The sequence below is a fragment of the Taudactylus pleione genome, unplaced genomic scaffold (genome assembly GCF_031769625.1).
Source record: "Taudactylus pleione unplaced genomic scaffold, aTauple2 ptg000886l, whole genome shotgun sequence".
Classification (NCBI taxonomy): Eukaryota; Metazoa; Chordata; class Amphibia; order Anura; family Myobatrachidae; genus Taudactylus; species Taudactylus pleione.
Genome location: NW_028285287.1, coordinates 173,713 through 200,925, shown reverse-complemented (window position 1 = coordinate 200,925; position 27,213 = coordinate 173,713). Strand labels below are relative to the sequence as shown.

At 45.2% G+C, this 27,213-nt stretch overlaps 1 protein-coding gene across 1 annotated transcript in view; it reads right to left on the bottom strand.

Annotated features, from left to right (window-relative positions):
- The window catches only part of SUPT6H (SPT6 homolog, histone chaperone and transcription elongation factor), a 78,831-nt gene that overhangs the window by 46,402 nt on the left and 5,216 nt on the right, over positions 1 to 27,213 (bottom strand). The window contains exons 2-9 of the mRNA XM_088458992.1: positions 18,510 to 18,642; positions 8,938 to 9,099; positions 8,744 to 8,814; positions 8,003 to 8,195; positions 5,460 to 5,544; positions 2,048 to 2,318; positions 1,130 to 1,231; positions 561 to 677 (exon numbers count right to left, since the gene is read on the bottom strand). Of these exons, the coding sequence (XP_088315118.1) occupies positions 561 to 677; positions 1,130 to 1,231; positions 2,048 to 2,318; positions 5,460 to 5,544; positions 8,003 to 8,195; positions 8,744 to 8,814; positions 8,938 to 9,099; positions 18,510 to 18,615 (1,107 nt within the window). The 5' untranslated portion in view covers positions 18,616 to 18,642. The remainder of the gene's footprint in view (positions 1 to 560; positions 678 to 1,129; positions 1,232 to 2,047; positions 2,319 to 5,459; positions 5,545 to 8,002; positions 8,196 to 8,743; positions 8,815 to 8,937; positions 9,100 to 18,509; positions 18,643 to 27,213) is intronic.

Genomic DNA, 27,213 nt, shown 5'->3' with positions numbered 1-27,213 from the left:
TCCAGTTCTGCTGCTCACATGCCCATTGTAGATGCTTTCGGCGGTGGATAGGGGTCAGCAAAGGCACTTTGCATTGCAGCTTGCTGTGTAGTCCCAGACCAGTCAATGTGTTCTGAAACCTGTCTAACATAACCACCATTTGTGATACAGTAGCTCTTCTGTGGGATCAGACCAGATGGGCTAGCTTTCGCTCCCCACGCACATGAACGACCCGGTCGTCGGTTCACAGGTTGTCCTTCCTTCTATCACTTTTGGGAGGTACTAACCACTGCATACTGGGAAAACCACACAAGACCTGCTGATGGTCTGATCCAGTTATCTAGCCAACTCACTTTGGCCCTTTCTCAAAGTCACTCAGATCCTTACGCTTGCCCATTTTTCCTACTTCGAATACATCAACTTCAAGAACTGACTGTTCAGTTGCAGCCTAATATATCTCACCCCTTGACAGGTGCCATTGTAACAAGATATTCACTTTACCCATTAGTGGTTTTAATGTTATAGCTGATGGGTGTATATCAAGTATGGCCAGATGACATGTATGTTTATAGATCACACACCTCAAAGTGCTGATTCCTCATGAAATTTAAAGCTTCTCTGATCTTCTGTATGGTGCTAGGCCCCTTGCGGCTGAAGCTGCTGCCAACCTGCCCTCGTTCCAGGTAATCACAGGTGTCCTATTAAAAGTAAGACAACAAAAACATTAAGTTTTGTAAATTATTACATTGCTCTGCAGGACTGGTAGTGCTTACAGAGTTAGAATCTATTACAATTAAATATAGCCCTGCCTGCTATTCTACATTTTGTCCAGAGGTTATCTCACGCTTTTACATTGACATTTAGGTAGGTTGTCTACGTCATTTAATTGCACGCCTAGCCTGTCTGCTCTTGAAAATTGTCTCCCACTCCAACTATAGAAGCGGCAGCCATTTTGTGGGATCAACTGATGATTATGAGAATGCAGTCTCCTTGTTCAGCAGGAATTGTGTCTCAACCGTGAATGTTGCTACTAGTTCTTAGTGAATGTATAAGGTGACTACTGCTCAGCCCACACAGTGACTGTCTCTGCTGTGGCTAAATGAAAATCACACATAAATGACAAGCACAAGTGTAAGAGTTGGTACACCACCTGTTGAGAGATAGTCAGTATTGTAAATGCATTTCTGAAAATCCAATCAGCCTCTTCTTCCAGCTCATCATCTTCAGCAGATTTAACTGGTATGGTCCGCAGCTGCACATAATATAAAGAAAACTTGTAATACAATTAGGTTGACCTAAACCATCACAGTACTTCAAGCATCCTTTGGTTCTTCATTTCTTACGAAGCTACAAGTTATAAAACCCTCGATTATAATTTATGTACTAGCGTATATCGCATATGGCAAAGCTGAACCCCATTGTTCATGTCTATGGGCCTGGTCCAGCAGCGAATGAAAATGCGATCGCAGCTGCGAATTCGCACGAAACGCAGCGGCAAAAATATGCTAATGCTTTCCAAAGCTCAGCCGTCATAAAGATGCCCACTACCGATTTCGCACATCCGTCGAATGTCGCTCTTCTGCATAAACATCGGTACCATCAACGCACATCGCACAGGTACGAGGCATTTACACCAAGTGTGACCAGCCACACAAACGGCAAGTCTCCTCGCACGCAGTGAGTGCTCATGCTGCGTATGCAGTCGCAGTGGCCAATCTATGCACTTCCAAGCAACGACGATCAAACGGACAGACAAGCCTGCGTTTTTCCGGCCGCTCCCCGCCGTCACCATCCTAAACGATCACAGCCTGTCACTCACTCTGCGATGGATTCCTCTTGGTGTCCGTAATCGCATTGCGATCACAGCACACGCACAGTGCAGCTTATACATGCGCAATGGCAAACAATCACTCAATCTGCATACGTAGCTGCATTTGCGATCGCTGCTGAATCAGGCCCTAGACCCCCAATGGCCCAAGGTAAATTGTGAAAGTACTGGTAACGTTCGTAAGTTTGACAACTTCCAAGTTAACAGCAGAACCTCATCACTGCTTCATAAGTTACGCACCTGGAATCTCTCTGGCAGGTCTGTGGTCCGAATCTCATTGTCCTGGTCAGTCAGATGGCTGCTCTCCAGTTCACTGGGTTCATAAATTTCAAAGATGCTGCGCCGACTCACACGCTTCTTAGCAGTTTTCTTAGGTCGCACCCTTGTCTCGCCATCTCCTTCCTCGTCCTCATAGTCATACCCTTCCATCTCCTCATCATCCTCATTGTATTTTTCAAATTCTTCATAATCAAAATCTACACCAAAGATCTCTTGAGCTTCCTGTAAAGCACTGGAAAAGCACAAACAAGATCATAAAATATCATAGATAAACAGAAAAAAAAATTAAAGACCGTCTAAAGTAACATTCTATATATAAATGACAATAAAACTTTGTCATAATAAAGAATATGTAAACCCACTACTAGACATTTGCCTAGACATTTACCTACATACAGTGAAATCCGGAAAGTATTCACAGCACTTCACTTTTCCACATTTTGTTATGTTACAGCCTCATTCCAAAATGGAATAAATTCATTTTTGTCCTAAAATTCTACACACAATACCCCATAATGACAACGTGTAAAAAGTTTTTTGAGATGTTTGTAAATTTAATAAAAAAGAAAAAACAAACTAAGAAATCACATATACATAAGTATTCACAGCCTTTGCCATGAAGCTCAAAATTGAGCTCAGGTTCATCCTGTTTCCACTGGTCATCCTTGAGATGTTCCTACAGCTTAATTGGAGTCCACCTGTGGTAAACTCAGTTGATTGGACAAGATTTTGAAAGGCATACACCTGTCTATAATAAGGTCCACACTTGACAGTGCATGTCAGTACACAAATATGAAGTTCAAGAAATTGTGTGTAGACCTCCGAGACAGGATTGTCTCGAGGCACAAATCTGGGGAAGGGTACAGAAAAATATCTGCTGCTTTGAAGGTCCCAATGAGCACAGTGGCCTCCATCATCCGTAAATGGAAGAAGTTCGGAACCACCAGGACTCTTCCTAGAGTTGGCCGGCAGTCTAAACTGAGCGATCGGGGAAGAGGGCCCTAGTCAGGGAGGTGACCAAGAACCGGATGGCACTCTTGTCAGAGCTACAGCATTCCTCTGTGGAGAGAGGAAAAGCTTCCAGAAGGACAACCATCTCTGCAGCAGTCCACCAATCTGGCCTGTATGGTAGAGTGGCCAGACGGAAGCCACTCCTTAGTAAAAACCTCATGGCAGCTCGCCTGGAGCTTGCCAAAATACACCTGAAGGACTCAGACCATAAGAAACAAAATTTTCTGGTCTGATGAGACAAAGATTGAACTCTTTGGCATGAATGCTAGGCGTTATGTTTGGAGGAAACCAGGCACCGCTCATCACCAGGCCAATACCATCCCTACAGTGAAGCATGGTGGTGGCAGAATCATTCTATGGGGATATTTTTCAGCGGCAGGAACTGGGAGACTAGTCAGGATAGAGGGGAAGATGAATGCAGCAATGTACAGAGACATCCTGGATGAAAACCTGCTCCAGAGCATTCTTGACCTCAGGCTGGAGCGACAGTTCATCTTTCAGCAGGACAACGACCCTAAGCACACAGCCAAGATATCAAAGGAGTGGCTTCAGGACAACTCTGTGAATGTCCTTGAGTGGCCCAGCCAGAGCCCAGACTTGAATCCGATTGAACATCAGTGTTCTCCCCAGAAATTTTTTCCAGCCGGGTGGCATCCAAAAGTAGCCGGATGGGGGCCTTCGCAATTATGCGCGCACCGGGAAAAGGGGTATCTCCCAGACCAATCCAGCCCGACATGTCTCAGGCTGCTCCCCCACTGGCTCTCAGTCAAAAGTGCCCATTAAGCAGTGCCCCCTATATTTGTGCTCTTTATACAGTGCCCCTGTAGTTTTCCCCTTTATGCATTGCTCCCTGTAGTTTAGCTTTGCCCTTATGCAGTGCCCCCTAGCTGAAGTAGTGCCCCTATGTAGTGCCTGCAGACTGGTCCTTATGTAGTGCCCCCAGGCTTAAATAGTGCCCCCAGGCTGGCCCCTTTATGCAGTGCCCCCAGGCTGGCCCCTTTATGCAGTGCCCCCAGGCTGGCCCCTTTATGCAGTGCCCCCAGGCTGGCCCCTTTATGCAGTGCCCCCAGGCTTAATTAGTGCCCCCAGGCTGGCCCCTTTGTGCAGTGCCCCCAGGCTGGCTCCATTATAAAATGCCCCCAGGCTGGCTCCATTATAAAATGCCCCCAGACTGGTCCCGGCCCCAGCACTTACCTTTACTTGCTGGCCGGTCTCCCGCTCGCCGCTGCTGCTGCTACCGGGGGCTGACTGGATCGAACTAGATCCAGCAGACGTGCGGGGAAGGCGCCTCACGTCGCGGGTGACGTCATGACGTCACCCGCGCAGTGCATCACTGGGAACACTGGCCTCTGAAGTGATCGGAGGCTTCTTTAGCCTCCGGTCACTTCAGAGGCTAGTGTTCCACAGCGGGGGTCGGCGGGGAAAAGTGCCGGGCGGCAGGCTGTTTCTGCCGGGCGATGCGCCCGCAGAAAACAGCCTTGGGAGAACACTGAACATCTCTGGAGAGATCTGAAAATGGCTGTGCACCGACGTTTCCCATCCAACCCGATTGAGTTTGAGAGGTGCTGCAAAGAGGAATGGGCGAAACTGGCCAAAGATAGGTGTGCCAAGCTTGTGGCATCATATTCAAAAAGCCTTGAGGCTGTAATTGCTGCCAAAGGTGCATCAACAAAGTATTGAGCAAAGGCTGTGAACACTCATGAACATGTGACTTTAGTTTTTTTTTTAATTAAAATTTGCAAAAATCGCAAAAAAAACCCCAACTTTTTACACGTTATCATTGTGGGGTATTTTTGTGTAGAATTTTGAGTACAAAAGTTAATTTATTTAATTTTGAAATAAGGCTGTAACATAAAATGTGGAAAAAGTGAAGCGCTGTGAATACTTTCCGGATGCACTGTATACCGTGTATGCTGGAACAATTTAAGTCAGATGAAAAAGCTTTTAGTTCACAGAACAGTACTGCATAAGATGTGTTGTACGATAATAGACTTGCAGTCTCCTAGATAAAAGTAACATACATTCCTAATTTACACACACTGTCCAAATCAGTATTTGTAGCAAGGGTCTTAAACCTTTGGACATGGCTTTAGTGTCTTGCAAGGGAGAGTGAAATATTAAGAAAAATAGTTTAAATTCCACTTGTGACAATGTTTGGGTGGGGGGGGGTGGGGGGGGGGGGGGTGTCAGTTGCATTTTAAGTGGCAAATCAATGCAGCGACCATAATCTTTCCTCGTATTGCCGCACTGAAAACAAAGTACATATATAGGTGGAATTAAGCCCATAAATGTCTTTTTGTCCCAAATGGAAAATGACAAAAAATGTCTTTATATACAGTAGTGGTATTGTAAAATGACTTACGCATCAGCATATCCCGGAAGTTTCTTCCTCCATTTGGGTTTTTTTAATGGTTGCCCATCATCATCAACAATAAAATCATCAATGTCTATAATGTAATAAAGGATATTTCTAAGTATTAGACAGAAGTTGCATCATCCAGTTTATCAAGTTTTATGTATTGTTTTACTTGCAATTAATACTATACGTCTGCCCAGGAAATTGGTGACACTGGAGGACATTTTAACATTGTCAATTCAAAATGTGTACAGCCATGGCCAAAAGTTTTGAGAATGACAAGTATTGGTTTTCACAAAGTTTGCTGCTTCATTGTTTTTAGACCTTTTTGTCAGATGTTACTATGGTATACTGAAGTAAAATTACAAGCATTTCATAAGTGTCAAAGGCTTTTATTGACAATTACATTAAGTTTATGCAAAGAGTCAATAATTGCAGTGTTGACCCCTCTCTTTCAAGACCTCTGCAATTCGCCCTGGCATGCTGTCAAGCAACTTCTGGGCCACATACTGACTGATGGCCACCCATTCTTGCCTAATCAATGATTGGAGTTTGTCAGAATTTGTGGGATTTTGTTTGTTCACCCACCTCTTGAGGATTGACCGCAAGTTCTCAATGGTAATAAGGTCTGGGGAGTTTCCTGGACTTGGACCCAAAATTTAAATGTTTTGTTCCCCGAGCCACTTAGTTATCACTTTTGCCTTATGACAAGGTGCTCCATCATGCTGGAAAATACATTGTTCGTCACCAAACTGTTCTTGGAGAACTTGCTCTTGCAGGATGTTTTGGTACCATTCTTTATTCATGGCTGTGTTCTTAGTCAAAATTGTGAGTGATCCTACTCCCTTGGCTGAGAAGCAACCCCAGACATGAAGGGTCTCAGGATACTTTACTGTTGGCATGACACAGGACGAAGACTTTTGGAGGATGGCCTAGTGTCAAGAAGGGCAGCAAAGAAGCAGCTTCTCTCCAGGAAAAATATCAGGGACAGACTGATATTCTGCAAAAGGTACAGGGATTGGACTGCTGAGGACTGTGATAAAGTTATTTTATCTTATGAATCCCCTTTCAGATGGTTTGGGGCATCTGGAAAAACACTTGTCCAGAGAAGGAAAGGTGAACGCTACTGTCAGTTCTGTGTCATGCCAACAGTCAAGCATCCTAAGACCATTCATGTGTGGGGTTGCTTCTCAGCCAAGGGAGTGGGATCACTCACAATTTTGCCTAAGAACACAGCCATGAATAAAGAATGGTACCAAAACATTCTCCAAGAGCAACTTCTCCCAACCATCCAAGAACAGTTTGGTTAGGAACAATGCCTTTTCCAGCATGATGGAGCACTTTGTCATAAGGCAAAAGTAATAACTAAGTGGCTCGGGGAACAAAACATCGAAATGTTGGGTCCTTGGCCAGGAAACTCCCTAGGCCTAAATCCCATTGAGAACTTGCGGTCAATATCAAGAGGTGGGTGGACAAACAAAAACCTACAAATTCTGACAAACTCCAATCATTGATTAGGCAAGAATGGGCGGCCATCAGTCAGTATGTGGCCCAGAAGTTGCTTGACAGCAAAATGCAGAGATCTTGAAAAAGAGGTGTCAACACTGCAAATATTGACTCTTTGCATAAACTTAATTTAATTGTCAATAAAATCCTTTGACACTTATGAAATGCTTGGAATTTTACTTCAGTATACCATAGTAACATCTGACAGAAAGGTCTAAAAACAATGAAGCAGCAAACTTTGTGAAAACCAATACTTGGGTCATTCTCAAAACTTTTGGCCATGGCTGTAGTAGGATGCTGAGACTTGTATGCTGTACGATCTCTAGTTGTTGTGAAGCTACAAATATCATGCATGATCTGTCAGTCTAGTAGTTCATGCTGGACTTTTGCTTCATTGATAGCTTGAAAGCACTTGTCTTCTTTGCTCAATCCAATTGGTTAAATGGCAATTCTAATAGATCCTACCAACTCATGGGTTAGAGTGTTTAATTCTATTTTGCGGACACTGAAGAGTATATATCAGGGAACAGGTTGCATTTGGGAACGTGGGGGAGCCACCTGAGTATTGGTTATAGGCTGGTATAGCTCGTTGCCATAATTTTTTCTTTGTACAGAGGCACTGTACAAAGACATTATGTACACTCACTATATATGTGCGTACATATATTGCTCAACAAACTACACTAGTACAGAGGTGGCACCACTTTTCTAAATTACAACAACCTTTGCACGGATTATACACTCTTCAGTGTCCACAGAGAATAATAAAACTCTCTTCCGCTGAGTTGCCAGGAACTATATCTGTATGGTTATATCTATATATGGCTCTCTCATAGTGATGTCGACACTTACTGGCTACTGAGCCATGCTATATTATTCAGAATATATCTATTATTATTACTTTTTAACAGTTTCATATACAGAGCAGCATATTCCGTTGCGCTTTGAGTTGTAAAAGACAGACATGAAAGGTATGAGGGCCCTGCTCGCAAGTTTAAATAAAAACAAATTGTCAGTTTGCCAAGGTTTATAATAACCCCTACCAGATTCCTCTTCCTCCTCCTCTTCCTCCTCCTCATGGGCTATAATCGGTTGTTCCACAGACTCATGCCTGCCATCGTCTTCCCCATCCTGGAAGATTTCCTCAGCGATTGCCTCTTTTTCATGTGCCTCCTTTCCAGCATCTTCCTCCTCATCTTCATCATCGGACATCTTTTTCACTCGCCTGAACTTTTGCTGTAGTAGGAGATGGCCAATTAAATACAGCTCTTACATATGGAGATAGACAGACAGATTGTCTGTCTCTGTCTGTCTATACCTAAAGCCGCATACACACTTAACGATATGCTCCATGAGCGATATCGTTAAGTGTTTTCTTTGAACTGCCAGGCTCAATGTCGGCAACGACATTGAGCATACACACTGAACGATATCGTAACAACATCGTTCAGGGACTGCACCCTCCCTCATCCCTCAACATGTGCAACCTGACGATATCGTCAGGTTGACCTGCAAGTTCAGGCGATGAAACACATCATTAACGATTCGCGGGAGCGTGCATCGTTAATGATATCTTGCATACACACTGGACGATATTGAACGCTATGGACTGTAACAATATAGTTAGCAAATTTATCGTCTAGTGTGTATGAACCTTAAAACCTAAAACCACTTATTTTAGAAAAATGCACATCAAGCGACATGAAAATGTTTTATCTTCTCTGAATACCAGGTATAAAGGAAAGCCCTGATAGTACATTTAAGACAAGAACTACTATACTTACACGCTTCACTTTGACACCCAAGTTTTCCTCAATGAGATCAAAATCATCATCTTCCAATCGGTCATCAAATGCTACAAAATGAATGAAGAAAGATATATAAAAGAGGTGTTTACCCAGAAGAGTACTTTTTTCAAAGTAGCACACATTGTACCAAATGCAATCTATATGTATCATAATTTGGAGTACAGACTTACTGCGTTTTCTTATTTTGTGGCCAATTTCATCCTCTGAGCCTCCAGACCCACTTCCTCCTTCTTCTTCCTCCTCCTCCTCATCCTCATCATCGTCATCATTGATAAAACCTTTCAAGTTCCCTTGTTCATCCTGGTCGTCCAGATTTTCCTCCTCTTCCTCATCTATAGTTTTAAGAAAAAATAAAATACATTATGTTCCAACAAATTTAAATGTTTCAACAGAGTAGTAAAAAACAAACAAACAATAAAAACACATTTACAATTGTATTCCAAAGGTGTGACTGCTTGAAGCTGATAAAGTGGATTTGTGAAATACCTCCCGTGTGCAGATATCTACGTAAGTGAAACAAGAGTTTGGTTCTTACCTGATAAAATTTGTTTCTCAGAAGTCCTGGGCCCACAGCCCAGGGCAGCCAGTTTCGGTTTAGCAATGGGCCGAAGGACAAAAGAGAGGAGGAGAAAGAAGCGGCCACCGGTACGGGCATCCTATAGGACACCTAGCGCTGCCCATTCATTGATAAAATAAAATTAAAGAAAAGCAGCTTAGACTGCTGAGCAGTCTCTAGAAATGTGCTTTGCTCTTGCAGGGCATCAGAATAAAATGGCCTGTCTGGGGCTGCTGGCGGGGTATAGAGGGGGAGGAGCTGGGGTTGCTGGGAATAGCTTAACTAGTTGGTGCCCGGACTCCTCCTGCTCCACCCTATACCCATGATCTCTGTCTGTGTCCCTTATTTAGGGGTATTCAATATGGGTGCGATAACATCGTTTTTTGCGTTAATATCACTGGTTTTACTTTTACACCGTATTCAATTTCAAAGACTTATCGCAGTTTTGAAAAGTCTTTGATAAAAAACGGTGATAACTTTTCACCACTGAATAGGTGTCGAAAAAAAGTGCAGAATTGGGGTTTAGGGGTGCAGGCTTAAAAAAAAATAGCCTGCACCCCTGGGAATGACATTTAAAAAAGAACTGTGTCAAAAAAAGTTTAAAAAAAAATAGGGACACCCCATAAAATGTATTAAAAAATTGGGGTGCAAAAAAAAAAAAAAAAAAAGGGAAAAAATTGTTAAACAATAGGGAAATAGGTTCAGGGCTATTCTGCATGTATGCGGCAGGTGTTTTCTAGAATAGGTTTATAGCGGCAGGTGCACAAATGCAGAATTTTTAAAAACTGACTTTAGGGACTTAAAATATGCTAGTACCCATTTTCATGTACCCCAAATTTGATGGGACCACTTAAAAAAACGAAAAAAATAACCTAAGTGCTCTTCTGCATCACTTCTTCAATGTCGGAAAAAAAACACCTGCTGCGGCTATTTAAATCCCCGACTTTCAATTAAAGGCTAAAACGGGGGTACCCATAGTGTTCCCCCATGTTTTAACAACTTTAGGGGGGTCTTACAATTATTTTAAGGAAAAATTCGTAACTTTACGCAAATCCAACTTCGGAGTTTCCTGTTTTCGTTAATTTTATTTTGAATACGGGGATAAGCGGGAGCGCGCACCATACCTTTACGCAGAAAAAAACTCCGATATGAAACGTTAATTTCGCCAGGGAAGTTAACCTTTCATATTGAATACCCCTCAGAGTGATTAAAAAAAATAAAAAAAAAAAACACCAGACACGCCATGCATCCAAATAGGAGGATCAGGGTATCTAAACAACAAAATACAACCAGACAAAAAAAACAAAACAGGAGCAAATGGAAGGGCATTCAGTGTCTTCCAAGACTAGAGAAACAGATCAGGAAAAACCAAAAGCAGGATTTTGGTACTTACCGTTAAATCCATTTCTCCGATTCCACAGGGGACACTGGAGCTTCATGACAGTGGGGTATAGACGGTGGGTTGAGTTGAGCCTGGCACTTTAAAAATCTACAAGTGTGACTGGCTCCTCCCCCTCTATGCCCCATCAGCTCCAGTTTTAAAGAACTGAGCCCGAGAGGAGACGGAGAACAGACTGAAGAACAGAGAAGGAGAACAGGAAAAGAAACAATCCAACATACTGACACACTACAAGAACACAGCAGGCTGCAGTGATAAACAGTCACACAATGAAAACAGACCAAACTGCAACAGAACTGAAGCAGAACAAGCAACTGAGAACAGGCAAGAAGCACTGGGTGGGCGTCCAGTGTCCCCTGTGGAATCGGAGAAATGGATTGAACGTTAAGTACCAAAATCCTGTTTTCTCCTTCATCCACTAGGGGACACTGGAGCTTCATGACAGTGGGGACGTCCCAAAGCTACCCTCCTGGGGGGGAGAGTGCTGAACGCCCTGCAAGACACTACGACCAAAATTTGAAGCAGAAGCCGCAAAAGTGTCAAATCTGTAGAAACGTACAAAAGTATGAACCGAAGACCACGTCGCTGCCCTACAAAGCTGTGAAGCCGAGACACCTCTACGTGCCGCCCAAGAAGTACCCACAGAGCGCGTAGAATGTGCAGAAATGGATACCGGCGGTGGTCGAGCAGAAGCAACATATGCCTGATGAATAGTCAGACGAATCCACCTGGCCAAAGTTTGTTTAGACGCAGGCCAGCCACGCCGATTAGCATCATAAAGGACGAACAGAGCCTCTGATTTACGTAGCCCCTCAGTACGGGACACATAAATGCGAAGTGCCCGAACCACATCCAAGGAGTGAGAATCCCTAGAAGAGTCCGACAACGCTGGCACTACAATCGGCTGATTCAGATGAAAACCCGAGACCACCTTGGGCAAAAAGGAAGGCCGGGTACGAAGTTACGCCCGATCTTCGTGAAAAATCAAGTAAGGGGAACGGCAGGACAAGGCTCCAAGTTCAGACACATGCCTGGCCGAAGCCAGGGCCAATAAAAGATCATCTTCCAAGTCAAATACTTCAATTCCACCTCCTGCAAAGGCTCAAAGGTGGATGATTGAAGAAAAGATAAAACAAGATTCAGGTCCCAAGGAGCCGTGGGTGGCGCAAAGGGGGGCTGAATTCTAAGTACCCCTTGAAAAAAGGTCTGAACCTCCGGAATCAGAGCTAGGCGACGCTGGAAAAAAATAGAAAGAGCAGAAATCTGCACTTTAAGCGATCCCAAGCGTAACCCCGCATCGAGGCCTTTTTGAAGAAAAAGAAGAAGACGTGGTAAATGAAAAGAGGAAGTGGAGGATCCACGACCTTCACACCAGGAGATATAAGCCCTCCAAATGCGATGATAATGCGCTGATGTTACCGGTTTTCTAGCCCTAAGCATGGTAGGAATGACCGACCTAGGAACTCCATGGCTTCATAGGATGGCGGTCTCAATAGCCACGCCGTTAAACGAAGCCGCCGTAAATCCGGGTACACACATGGACCCTGTTGTAGAAGGTCCGATCGTAGCGGAAGAGGCCAAGGTTCGTCTGCCAGAAGGAATAATAGATCGGAGTACCAAACCCGACGAGGCCAATCCGGAGCCACTAGGATGACGGTGGACGACTCTCGTTTGATCTGCTTGAGAATCCGAGGGAGGAGCGGAAACGGTGGGAACAGGTACACAAGGCTGTACGGCCAAGGGATCAGTAAAGCATCCGCTCCCACCGCTGCCGGATCCATGGTCCTGGAGCAGTAAAGGGGTAGTTGATGATTTATCCGAGATGCCATCAGGTCTATCTGTGGTTTCCCCCATCTACAAACCAGTTGATGAAAGACCTCGGGATGAAGGGACCACTCCCCGGGATGAAGATCCTGACGACTGAGGTAGTCCGCTTCCCAGTTGTCGACTCCCGGAATAAACACTGCGGAAATGACCTCTACGTGTCTTTCTGCCCACAGAAGGATGCGACTGGCTTCTCTCATTGCCATCCGACTGCGGGTTCCTCCTAGGCGATTTATATATGCCACTGCCGTGGCGTTGTCGGATTGTATCCGAACCGGAAGTCCTCGTAAAGCTCTGTAGACTGCCCGCAGTTCGAGAACATTGATTGGTAAGAGGGACTCCTGCTGCGACCAAAGCCCCTGGAAGTGATTGTCCAGAACCACCGCTCCCCATCCGCGGAGGCTGGCGTCCGTGGTGACCAAGGTCCAATTCCAAATTCCGAAGCGCCGACCCGCTAACAGATGCTCCGTCCGAAGCCACCAGAGCAAGGATATGCGGGTCCGGGGAGACAGACGCACCAGCCGATGCATCTGTAGGTGGGACCCGGACCACTGAGACAGAAGATCCAGTTGAAATATTCTGGAGTGAAATCTGCCGAATTGGATGGCCTCGAAGGAAGCCACCATTTTCCCCAGGAGACGGATGCAAAGATGCACAGATACTTTCCTGGGTCTGAGCACCAGACGAACCAGCTCCTGTATGGCTATGGCCTTGTCCCTTGGCAAGAATATACGAAGCAGAACAGTGTCTAGAATCATTCCTAGGAACTGAAGTCTCTGGGACGGCATCAACTGAGACTTCTGGAAGTTCACAATCCATCCATGTTGAATGGGAATCTGATGTGTAAGGGACACTTGGTGTAAAAGGACTTCTGCCGTCGGAGCCTTGATGAGTAAATCGTCTAGGTACGGAACTATCGTCACCCCTCGAGAGTGTAAGTGAGACACCATGACGGCCATCACTTTGGTGAATACCCTGGGAGCTGACGAGAGACCGAATGGCAGGGCCTGAAACTGGAAATGAGCTTCCCTGATGGCAAATCTGAGGAAAGCCTGGTGAGGAACCCAAATTGGGACATGCAGATAGGCGTCCTTGATATCTATCGACACCAGAAACTCTTCTGCCTCTAGTCCCGCAATGACAGAATGGAGAGACTCCATCTTGAACCTGTGAAGTGAAAGATACTGGTTCAAGGATTTCAGATTCAGAATGGGTCTGACTGACCCATCTGGTTTCGGAACCACAAAAAGGTTTGAGTAAAACCCTTGTTGTCTTTGTGCAGTGGGAACCGCCACAAGGACCTCGGCCAGCAAAAGTTTCTCGATCGCTTGACGCAAAATTAGTTGCTTCAAGGGATCGACGGGTAAACCTGTTGTAAAATAACGCCCAGGAGGAGTGAAAGCGAACTCGATCTTGTATCCTTGAGATACCAGATTTCGAACCCAAGTGTATGGAGAAGTCCGTCTCCAAACCTCCGAGAAACGCTGGAGGCGAGCCCCCACCTTCGGATTTCCGAGATGGGATGGGAGCCCGTCATGCCACAGGCTTGTCTGCTGGCTTGGGATCTGGACGGCGGGCAATATTTGCTTGACGTCCTCTAGCACGGCCTCCTCGCCCCGCTGAAGACGAACCTCGCGATCGTCCCTGAAATCTTGCAGATGCTCGAAAGGAACAAAAGGAAGGTCCCCTAAACGAGCAACGCGGAGGAGGTGCTGATGAAGGTAGAAAAGTACTCTTACCTCCAGTGGCCAGCGAGATCCATTTGTCCAGCTCTGGACCAAATAAAATATCGCCTGTGAAAGGAAGAGCTTCCACTGCTCTTTCTGACTCCGCATCCGCTTGCCAGGCACGAAGCCAAAGTGCCCGGCGAGCAGAGACCGCCGAAGCAGAAATCCTAGCGCCTACCTGGCCGATATCTCTGGAGGAGTCTCCTAAGTATACAGCAGACTCCTGAATATGTTCTGCCAAGGTAATCAGATCTGCCCGCGGAGTGCTGGATCTAAGACCCTCAGTCAATTGTTCCGCCCACTTTTCCACAGCCTTGTTGACCCAAGATCCTACCAAGGCCGGCCGGAGAAGTGCACCCGCGGCCGTATAAATGGATTTCAAAGTGGTTTCTAATCTCCGCTCTGAGGTTTCCTTCAATGTAGTAGCTCCTGGAACAGGTAACGTGGTCTTCTATGACAACCGAGAAACCGAAGAATCCACAGGTGGCGGGGTCTCCCACCTCTTCCTATTTTCCATAGGAAATGGGTAAAGAGAGAAAAAGCGCTTAGGAATCTGGAATTTACGGTCCGGATTCTGCCAGGCTGCCGTCATCTGTTCGTCCAACTGGGGAGAAACAGGGAATGTGACGGCCATCTTCTGTGACCTGGCAAATAAGGAGTCTTCTAACGATTCTGGAGCTTCCTGGCCAGAAATCTTAAGAACTTCCCTTATCGCTAGAATGAGTGCGTCAATACCTTGCAATGCCTCAGGTTCTTGTGAGTAAGTCTCTACGTCTGATTCGTCCAGCATCTCCCCTTCCTCCTGAGACGAGTGATCCGCTGCCGAATCCTCATCCGACTGGAGAACCGCCAGAAGAGCCCTCTTCTTAGATGAGCGACTTACCGTAGCTTCAGGAGCTTTAGACGCAGAACCCATCGCTTGAGCAAGGCTATTCACCGAGCGGACTAAATTCTGAGCCCACGCTGGTTCTGCTAGAAAAGAAGGGTGAGATGTGTCAGGTAGATCTCTGGCAGCCTCCCGTTCCCTACGGGAAGCGGCTAATTCAGAAGAAAGGTCCGCCATGACCCCTGCCAAACTATTTATGAAGGAGGGAGTGACAGACTGCGTGTTAGCACTGTCTGCTTCACACGTCTCGCACAGGGAAGACCCTTCGGAGCGAGCATGGGTAAATTTCTTCCTGCACTTAGTGCAGGCAAACAGCTTTTGTGATGCAGTTTTTTCTGTCCTGGATGTCATCATGTACTCACAGACAAGCACCACATACAACTCAGGAATGCAGAAGGAGTATAGGGAGAAGCAGAATTACAATAATAATGCTACTCAAGTATGGGAGCAGACAGAGCAATAAGGGAGGAGCAGAATTTCAATAATAATGCTACTCAAATTGCAGGCAGAGCAGTATAGGAGGAGCAGAATTTCAAGAATAATGCAACTCAGTAACAGGGGCAGACAGGCATATAAGGGAGGAGCAGTCAATAGGACCAGAAGGTAGTTAAAACCACCTTCTGTAATTACAGACCCCCTGTAGAAGCTGTCAGATTTCTCCTCTCCCCCTCCGCTCAGTGCCTTCAGGGAATGTAGAAGCTCCTCTCTCTGAGGCGCCACTCCCGTTCAGAGCGCGCCAAACTAGCCCAGGCAGTGAAGGAGGAAGAGGAGGAGGGACCTATAAGCTCCTCCTCCTAATGGCCGCCGCTATTGTATGCGCGCGGCTTATACAGTGGGGACGTTCTCATGTGTCCCCGCACTGACAGCGGAGGCCAGCGGCACGACCGCCGCCAGTGATACACAAGCACCGGCACGCAGAGGCAGGACCGCTGTGAGGGCGCCTACCTAACAGCCAGCGCCGGTGTTCTATCGCAACACCAGCGTGGCACTGACAGCCGCGCGCTGTATTCAGACCCAGCAGATTATTTACACCTCTCCTGCTAGTCAGGAGAGGTGTGCTACTTACCGGGCTGCTGCGGCCAGAGCGCTGGGCAGTGAGGGGACCCGGACACAAGCCAGTGTTAGCTGTGGCGGGCCCCGCTGAGTCTGATGACTCCTAACTGCCTAAAGCAGCCTCCCCTCCATAGGGTGACCGGACACAGGCTGCAGTAGCCGTGTGGTCCCCTCTCTGGCGGCTCCCACGATGCAGGCAGACTGTCACAACCAACAGTCTGCCTGTCCTCTTGCTTGATTCTTTTACAAAAATCATATAAAAATTAATATAAGGGCTGGAGACAGCCCCCTGTGCACCGGCTCTACTCGGGCACATTCTAAAAACTGGGGCTGATGGGGCATAGAGGGGGAGGAGCCAGTCACACTTGTTGATTTTTAAAGTGCCAGGCTCAACTCAACCCACCATCTATACCCCACTGTCATGAAGCTCCAGTGTCCCCTAGTGGATGAAGGAGAAATCTTTGTTTCTCGTCTGGGGGACGCTGGAAACCATGGGGACGTACCAAAGCTGTCTGCTAAGGGAGTGAACGCTCCTGAGCTGCATGGAGAACCCCTCTCCCAAAACCAGTGTCTCTGGAAGCAAAGGAATGAGACAGTTAGAACCAGATAAATGTGTGTGGAGGACTAGGTGGCAGCGCTGCAAAGTTGCTCCACGAAGCCCCATGCCAACCTGCTCAGGAGGTCCCAACTGACCGGGTAGAATGGGCGGCAACCAAATACAGAATCGGAAGGTTAGGCAGAGTGTAAGCCTGGCGGATTAGCTCCTAAATGCACCTAGCAATCGTTTGTCTTGAAGCCAGCCAGGACTTCTTAATTACAACATCTATCCACATTAATATGGAGAGCTCGCACCACATTCACAGAATTTAGAGACTGATCCCTGGCATCCGGGAAAGATGAAACCACAATGTCTTGATTAATATGAAACCTGGAGATAACCTTTCGAAAAAAAGACAGTAGTGCGTAACTCTGCATGGTCAGGGTGGAAAACCAGAGAAGGATATCTAAAAGGACAATGCACTCCGAAATTCAGGCATTTGGGCAGCGTGCCCAGTGGTTTGCATGTGTTTAGCCACTTAATGCGGTTAATCCTGATGCATTTGGGTGTGACATCCGCGATAAGTATAGGGCACTCGCGGGTTTGTATGTCCAATTGTCAGGAACCCATGTCAAAGAGGAGTGCTGGTAGGCCCCCAACCTTAGTGTTCCAGTTTTGTCTGTGTCCAATTCCAGTAGAGACTATGCAAGACTATCTGTACTACTAAATGCTACATCTTCAGCTATCCAATCCCATGGAGCTCATCCAGGAGAAGCCCAGGGGAATGGAAATGCTGCTTCCTCTTCAGCAGCTACTGGTCAAGATGCATATGTAACCTCTGAGCACTGGGCATCATTAATCAGTAATACAGACATTTTTGGTGCTTCCCCTGAACCAGTTCATCATATGACGGCTTCAAAGAGACAGAGAGCTTCAATGACTGGAGCAAGCTCTATTCCAAAGTTCATGCCTGAGCAGCTATGGGAGTCCTGGGAAACTGATGCCACAACCAAATCACACTAACTAAATAACTATCAGGTAGATTTACTAAAGTTCACTAAAAAGTTTCTAAAAATGAAAAAAAGTGTGGTGTTGCTCATAGCAACTAATCAGATTCTATCACTTTCTAGGATGCAAAAGAGAAACTATGACTACAATCTGATTTGTTGCCTGTGGATCTACCGGCTGAGGATTTAAGCATTCTATAGTCCAGACAACCGATGTGTGTTTCCTTCAACGGCCACAAGACGTTCCCCTCAGGGGTCAGTCTCCTAATGCCTAGGAAGTACAACCTGCTAGCATTACAAGGTAGTTTCTTTGTAAAATGTATAAAGTGGACATTGTCGTCTTAGCGGGAACTTTCTTTGAAAGGTCTTCCCAAGAGCTATTAATGTTTAGGCATTCTTCATCTTCCATTGATGGTGTCTTTGGGACATGCCAGCATCTGTAATATTACTGCAGAAGGAAAAAAGTGCAATTTTATATTTATGGTTCTATTTCTTTCTTGGAGACAAGAAGGGAGACACAAGGCAATCATACCCAGCAATGCATAGTCTTGTCTACACTGCTCCTGTTCTTGCCTTGCTGGGTAACTCAGAACGTGGATGAAGATCCCGACAGGGGTGGTAAGTATGCTATCCCTACCCCTCTTCCCCCCCTAACCCTCCCCTTAGTGGTACCTAATCCTAACCTCCCCCCAGTGGTGCCTAACCCTAACTCCCCGCACCCGCTCCCTAAATCTATCTATATAAACACTCACCATCCTCCTCTTCCACAAACTTCTTGCTGGTTCTCTGCACAACCTCCCCATCTTCAGTGTACTCTTCCTCAGACTCCTCTGCTTCACTTTCTACAAAGTCTGACATGGTTCCTTACTTTTGCAGGTAGGTTTTCTAAAAGCAAACAAAAAATTGTAAGAAGTCAATACAGTAGATTGTGAATCAGCATGATACAAATCCAGCTGGAATTATTGTTTCCTTTCTTACAATACCTGTATAGGTAAACTATCAATAGGGTCCCCTGTGGCATCCCAATAAGTAATAATATTCCTATTTTCACACAGCATCAGGGTAAGTGGTTGATGTTCTCTTCTCACCAGTGGCAACTACTTTATCATACTGTATTTACCTGGTACAACTGCTATCAATTATAATGTGCAGGACAGTACAAACACAGACAGTGTGAGGTGCCTTTGGTGGAAAATGGTGCCTTGTGTGAAGCCCCAGATAAAGCAGTTCCGAAAAGTATAAACAATAAAATAAAAACAACATTCTTCTGACGGGATATTAGTATTATGCTTTACAGGACACTGACTATTTTATTGTAGGTTTTAGTAGTTTGGTCATACATCACATTGCACAATTTGCTTTAAATATGTCACTGTGTTGGTGGAATAGGTGACAAAAACAGACATTATATATAAAAATATATATTTTTTTTTATTATTATTACTTTTTTTAATGAAGAAATAAAAATAAAGCATTTCATAAATAATATTGGACTCCAGAGTTCCCCAACAAGAATCTTTCTTTTCCTGAGCTAATACTTATGGACTGTTATGTGGTGCAAAACCCATATTGCACAGTTTACAATAAATTAGAGAATCCGCTCCTTTGTTGCGTTTCAACCATTCTACCTTAATTATCAATAATTTAATGCATGCAGGCGCCTTCCTGTGAATGCAGGACTGCACAAACTATGGGTAGCTGCATAGTGGATTCTGAGAATGTACAATATGGCACGGCAGTCTATCAAGTACACCTGATATGCCTGGCATAGAAACCCTGAAAAAATGATGATGGCCATCAAATCATGACACTGAAGCCTGCGGTGTTGGTTCAGTAGATGGTGCTCTCTAGCTTGTGATAAAGTTGAGAACAGATAGAATGATCTGCCAAATCTGCCCACTCACGTGTCTCCAAACCGAAAAAACTCTGGGTGCATGGCTCAAGTGTGACCAGCATCAGTAGCTCTAAGGCATCTCTGGCTATAGATCACACTATTAACTAATCAGTGGCGCTAAAAGGTACCTACTAAATTGCATAATGAAAGCGAAGAGATATTGAGATGGAAATAAAAGGATAAAAAAAAAAAAACATTCACCTTCAAGGTATGGTCATTTATTCCAAAAATAAAAAGTCTGCAAATGTTTACTTTATAATCCGCTGAGAGCACATTCCTGGTAAATAATTTTTAATATAAGGAAGGCCCATTGCACAAATTAAGATGACATGTTAAAGATGTATAGAAATCCTAACTACATTTACATGAAACACTGCAAAGAACAGATACTAAGATAAGTTCAGGGCCGGCTCTAGGGATGTTCGACCTCCATAGAGAGCGCACCCCTTCCCAACATCCCAATTTCTGCAGGACAGTACTGTCTCGCTGTTCCACCCATGGGCTGAAGTGGCCCGCGGGTGGTCAAATCGGGAGGTTGGGGACCCCCACCGCCGCAGCTGTGCCGGACCCCGGAGACTCTGAATGGATATTGCGCGCATGCGCGTGACATCCATTCTGTGACGGGAGAGGGGCTGGGGGGGAAGCCCAGCTAGTGAGGCTCCCCCCAGTCTGACGTTATTTGGAGGTGGGTACGCCTCCTAATAACGTCACGTAGGGGGCGTAGCCTATGGTAATTGGGCCACACCCCCATTTTCAGACGCGTGCAAAGATAGGGCGCACTGGAGAGGGCCGGCACAGGGTGCTCCGACCCCTGGAGCCGGCCCTGGATAAGTTACACCAGTAAGTGGGACTGCAGAAGATGGAAGATCAAATATTTTTAGATTGGAACAATCTATACTGCATGCGGATATTTGTGCCAGTCTGCAAGAGCAACGATTACCCTACGTGCTGCAGGTATTGGAACATATACATTAAAAGGATTATCGCTCCCCCCTTTTAAAACAATTACACTCAGAATGCTCTAGAAATCAGTCAATGTTCACTTGAATGAATGCGTGTTTTACGTACAAATTTGTTAAAGTATGGGGAAAAGGTGAGCGTTATTTCTCTCTGCTCTTGTGCTTCTAGCACACTCTTGTATGTATCAGCAGTTTGTTACATCAGCTGAGTGTGATAGAAGCACCAGAGCAGAGAGCGACACCCCAGGCAGGAAAGAGGAACTGCATGGGTTGTGAAAGGTGCAGGATGCTAGAATGAACACTATGGTACTATACAACAGATGGTTTTGGTTCCTTATCTTTTGTACCTCAAACAATCCATTGATACAAATTACTAACATTCTTTCCAAAGTTCCTATACTGACAAGTGGCTCGTCTTATTCTGAAAGTGTATTTAAAAAATTTCTTCATTCATGGGGCAGACTGGAGAACACACTGGGGTATGGTAAGCACCCTGGCAAACCAAACAAAAATAAAAAAAAAAGACTGTACAGGATCCTGGCTCCTCCCTCTCCATACACTTAGCATTCCGTTTTTTTCTACTTGCCTAAAGGAGCTGGAAACTGTAGATCAGACTCACTGACCTGTTTTTTTTTAATCTCTTCTGTCGCCTTATGGGCTCAATGGGACAGATCATCAGGCTGCAGATCCAGAGGCCTTGCCAAGGGGATCTGTCTCTACCATGGGACAGCCTCCAAGGGGTCCCACCGCCGTCACGGGCCTGTGTTCGGGACCACAGAGTCCCTTTGAGACCAGCTGACAAGGGGTCTCTGCCGCCGACCAGATGGCTCAGTAGTCAGATGCAAGGGGGAATCAGTGCCAGATGGCCGGTTATCCCTGTGGCTGCTCACCCCTCGGGCGGGCGGATCTTCGCAGCGTTGGCTGCTACAGCATCCCTCACTTTGGAGAGATGGTGCCCGGGGACATCTTGCAGGTAGCTCCTCCCACACCCTGGAGAGAAGAACTATCTCCTCCATGCTGTGTGCGCCTTCCTGCTTGTATAGCCTGCCATTACCACGTCAGGATCCTGCATCAGATAAGTCATCCCTTCTGCCTTTCCTCCCTCCTCCATACTTTGACTTCTCTACGGGGTTCAGGATTGCTGCAGGGGAAAACACAGTCTATGGTCTTTGGTCTATGGGGGGGGGGGAATTCAATTCAGTGCGATGTAGAAAAGCCGCAGGAGGGAGCCCCCGATGCTATTCAATACACCGCGCTGTTTAGCCGGCTAAAGGATTTCTTTTCGCAACCTCCTGGGGATGCAGGGAGAAATTCGACAAAAGTGGCAGGCACGCAGCTGTTTGCCGGCTTAGTGCGGCGCAAACAGCCGCGCGCCGGCACTTTAGTTGGAGAATGCCAGTTACAGCGTCTTAACACCCAGGTTGAGTCAGGAGAACCGGTATTCTCTGACTTACCTGCTTCCCGACAAGTCACACAGCGCGTTGTATTGAATAGTTGCAGGAGCTCCCTCCCGTGGCTATTCATCGCGCTGAATTGAATTCCCCCCTATATGTCTAGTGTTCTTTCATTTATATTACTGTTTTGGGTTATACTTCTATTCTGCTGTGCTATCTGCATACATTTCTTGGTATAAATATTTTGAGCTCTGTTTTACTGTATTGCTATTTCTGGAAAGTAAAATCCTGCTGGGGCAGCTCTTGACAAAAGTGGTGCCGCCGCTGTGTTTGCATGCACAAAAAATAAAGCTGCACAGTCGGACCGGAAAGCGCCGTCTCCTACATGTGTAGGCACCCCTGCTGAGGCTATGACAGATTTTTCCCAACAGCTAGCTGTGACTAGGGAACAGTCCAACAGGGATCAGTCCTCTTCATCAGTCCTGGTTCCAGTAAGATAAGGACATGTGTCCAGGCCTCTGAAATGAAGGTTTCCAGTGCTCCTGCAGCCTTTATGCACAGAAGCAGCATGGGCGCAGAATTTGGCTAGGATCTGTTTAGGGACTTGTTCAGGTTTCCCCCTCCCTAAAGGCCACGGTACATCTGTTGTCCGGGTCCCAGACTTCAAAATATCAGATTCCTGATACCCTTCAGTCGGACTTTGAGGTGTCTGGGACCACTCAGAGGGTAGAAGCCCACATTGACGCTATCTGAGAGGTTATACATATATAGGAAGCAGCAAAATCTGAATCCTCGGATTGCTCTTTAATTGAATGTAAACAAAGGCAAGTTGTGACCTTTCCTTCTTCCCCTCAATTAGAGGATTGGGTGGCTGAGTACTGGTCTCAGCCCCGGACTGCAGGTTTCAAATCGTCGGCAGAATTTTGTACTCCTATTTCCAGAATACAGCCAAGGCCAAAAGATTTGAGAATGACTCTTTGCATAAACTTAATTTAATTGTCAATAAAAGCCTTTGACACTTATGAAATGCTTATAATTTTACTTCAGTATACCATAGTAACATCTGACAAAAAGGTCTAAAATTCACTGCAGTAAATTTGTGAAAACCAATACTTGGGTCATTCTCAAAACTTTTGGCCATGGCTGTACATTAGGAGGATGTTCCCAACAAGACCACAGTGGATCCTCATATTAATCGCCTCACGAAAATTACTACCATTCCAATCCCAGATACTAAAAGAAACAGAAGTAAACGCGCTTAAACCGATATCCTGTATAATTATGTTTGTGTTCTATATGCCATATTAAACAAATATATAGAATATATAATAAGTTTAATCAACCTTGATGTGCTATAAAAAATTATAATAATTTAATAATCAAGTAGCGAATGTTAAAAGCTCGAAAGCTCACAGCAATGGACATATACAAGAAATAACACACATTGAGTCAAGCATATAAAGATTATTATTATCATCGTTTATTTATATGGCGCCACAAGTGTTCCGCAGCACCTTACAAAGTACATTAACAAATAGGTTGATTTACAGTGACTTACAGTGCAGTACAATACAATACAGGACATGGATAATATACATTGCCACATTCGCGACCATAACACCCAGATAAGGAAGAATGCAAAGCAACCAAGTGTTAGGTGCCCTGGTAGAGAGTAAGAAGTAGATGAAGGTAGAGTAAGGAGAAGCACAAGAGGGTAGAGGGCCCTGCTCATAGGAGCTTAAAGTTTCTCTTTTGATAAGTAGCAATCCTGAAAAAAAACAGTTAAAAGTGAATGTCTAAGTCCCGTAGCTGAATGCTCTAATAGAGCCAGGTGCATATGCATATATATATATATATATGCATATATATATATATATATATATATATATCTTTTAATAATAACAAATACAGTAAATTCAGTGCGCAAATCAATCAATGCATAAACACATAATACTGTGAAAAGTTTTTTTAGAGTCCAATAAATAAATGGACTTTTGGAACAAAGTAAATCTGTGTCACAGACGCCAGATATAGCACAGGCCACAGGTACCACACAGGCCAACGTCTTCGCCACTTTAAAACCCGGATCCAAGCGGGTATTGGTTTATCTGGGATTGAGAGCACGAAAGAGGGGGTGCCACATAGTGCATGAAACTGTAAAACAGATTTTATTGCAGACAGCGGACATAAAACTCGTTCAATGAATATGCGTACCACAATCCGCGGTCAGATACCACCGCAAGTAATAAAAATGAAGAAGCCTGAATATCACCCGAACGTCCCCGGGGACTCCGTCGGCTATTCGATGCGCTACACGCGTGGTTTGGCGTTGTTTTCCAATACTGATCAAATAGCCGACGGACTCCCCGGAGATGTTCGGGTGATATTCAGGCTTCTTCACTTTTATTACTTGCGGTGGTATCTGACGCGGATTGTGGTACACATATTCATTGAACGAGTTTTATGTCCGCTGTCTGCAATAAAATCTGTTTTACAGTTTCATGCACTATGTGGCGCCCCTTCTTTCTTGCTCTCAATTCCATATATATATATATTTTATATATAATCTCAGACGCGTCAGGCTGAAAAAATATGCAATATAGAATAAAATAAAATGATCCCAAATTTCTCTTCAATAGAACCAGTTGGATGTTTATTCTAATAAAATATCAAAAGCACAAATGTCAATACACCAGTGATATCGTAAGATGCCTCTGTGGAAATCCTCAGATTCTGATGTTTGTTATACACACTATGCGGGAATTGGTCCCATAAAACGTTCTTTTAGATCTATATTGGCTTGCAACCATCTAACTGCTGCTAAAGAGTATCAAATTTTAAAAAATTTTTATAATACACCACTGTTTAGATTTCATTTCTGTTCTGTTTCAAGTGCCTGGGGATATTATTATTATTATTATCCTTTATTTATATGGCGCCACAAAGGTTCCGCAGCGCCTTACACAGTACATAAATGAGCACACAAGAAAAACAGTTAATAGTAATACAAAACAATGCAGGACAAGGACAAGGTTATAAACTCAGCTGCAAAACACAAGCAGCAGGACATGAGCAACCAGGTGGTAGGTGCCATTGTAGGGAGTTAGGAGTAAATTATACTATAAGTAGGGGGAGGAGAAGCACGTGAGGATGAGGGCCCTGCTCGTGAGAGCTTACATTCTAAAGGGGAAGGGCAGACAGACAGGGGCGACACAGAGGGGTAGATAGTGAAGAAGGAGCATGGAGCAGTGGGTTAGGATATGTGCTGCGGAATGTGTGTGTATAAGACGACCTGATGTTATGTAAAAATTAAGTCCTTCATACATCTATCTCTATGATAGAAAATAGATTGTTTGTGTTATTTACATGAGAGATGTACAAAGTAAAGTAGAAGCACTTTAATTTGTGTGTTACATTTTAGCATCTATATACAGCCTGACAAGAAATGCAGCTATTATGGGACTGTCCCGCCATCCTAATACAGTAGTGACTACTTTAGTTCCAGCTGCTGGGTGCTATGCCATGCTCCTGTGAGTGGGTGCATCTCACATGCTAGACCCACTCACAAAAGGGTGCAGCCATACATGATGTGGTCCCACAGGATGTTGCAGTACCCGGGCCCAGAATTTCTCTTGGCAGCCCTGGAGGTGACAGACATACATATTTCTATTTTGTGACAATCCCAGATTCTGCCTCATTAAAGAATGGAATGCACCACAAGCTGGACCCTACATTGAACACTATTTATAGTGTTCCTGCTAGAATGCAGGCAAGGCAGGGTATCTTCGCTTCTGAAAAAATGGGGGCTTGGCCAACCGGGGAAGGTGCGTCCTTGTGACACACTCCCAATTCGTCACACTTGAGGGCGTGTCTAGCACTTATGGAGAATAGATGCCGTGTGCATGCGCACAGCGTCTATTCACCCGGTGGTAATCGGTCACCGCAACTTTTACCACCCGCGGGACACTGCGGAATGCAGGTGGGTAAGTCTTAGGGCAAGCTGTTTTAGTGGAGTGCCGCTAAAAGGGCAGGCAGTTTTCCCGGGTAGGGCGCGGCGCCCCACTAAAATAGCCTAGCGGTGTGGCTTCTCAACCAATCCTGAGTCAGAGGATGAAAGATGGACCAATCAACCAGAAGAGGGTCTGCATTCAGATACCCCCTCATTCAAAGTTGTTCTCGATGGTGGAACACATCAAGAAAATCGGTCACCTACCTTGGCGAGACAGACATTAACATTGGCCTACTTGACGCTAGCATCTTCGCTTCCACAGAGGCCACACACCATACCCTTTGGCTGCGATCTTTACATGCTAATTCAGAGTCTAAGACAACTCTGGAAGCTTTACTCTTTGAAGGTAAAAATCTAGTTTGGCCCGGAGCTGGAAAAGATTATTACACAGGCTACGGGTATCAAGAGTTCATATCTGCCTTCTTCAACTCTCCGCTATTGTGGTCCTTCCTTTCACCAGTCAGGAAGACAAAATAGCTAGTGAATGTCAAGAGGAGCATCTGCCTCTGCAAAAGGAAGACGGTCCAGGCGTAAACCTACCTGGTCAGTTAGTCGTCCAGAAGAGCCATCTGCATGACGGGATCTACTCCCACCTAGTAGATCCGGTGGTGGGAGCAAGTCTCTTGCTTTTTCAGGATCAATGGTTCGAGGTCATTGCATACAACTGGGTAAGGGAACTGGTTTCTGGGGGTTACGAGATAGAGCTTATGGGTTTCCCTCCCCTGTGATTCTTTACAACAGAGCTTCCTGCAGACCCAGTAAAATAAAGGGCATTATAGGCTGCAGTTCAGTCACTGCTGACATCTTTGATCATCACTCAAGGCCTTTTCCCCTCTGAAAGGGGACCTTTCTTTTTTTTCCCCCTTTTTCTTGTCCAAAAACCAGACTGGTCATTTCATCCCATTTGAAATTTGAAGTCCTCAAACACTGTTTGTGCTTGGACTTTATTTACGATCCATCATGTAGGTGATGGGACTCCATAGATATAAAAGACTCACCTACATGTGCCAATTTTCAGACCACATCAGTCACTCCTGTATTGTGTGTTTCAGGATTTTCATTTTTAAGCTCTGCCTTTTGGGCTTGCTTTTGCTCCAAGAGTGCTCACAAAAGGTTAAGTCTGATGACAGCACATATGCAAACTCTCAAGGTAACCATTATTTATTTTTAAATAACCTTTTGTTAAAGCCTCCATCTCCT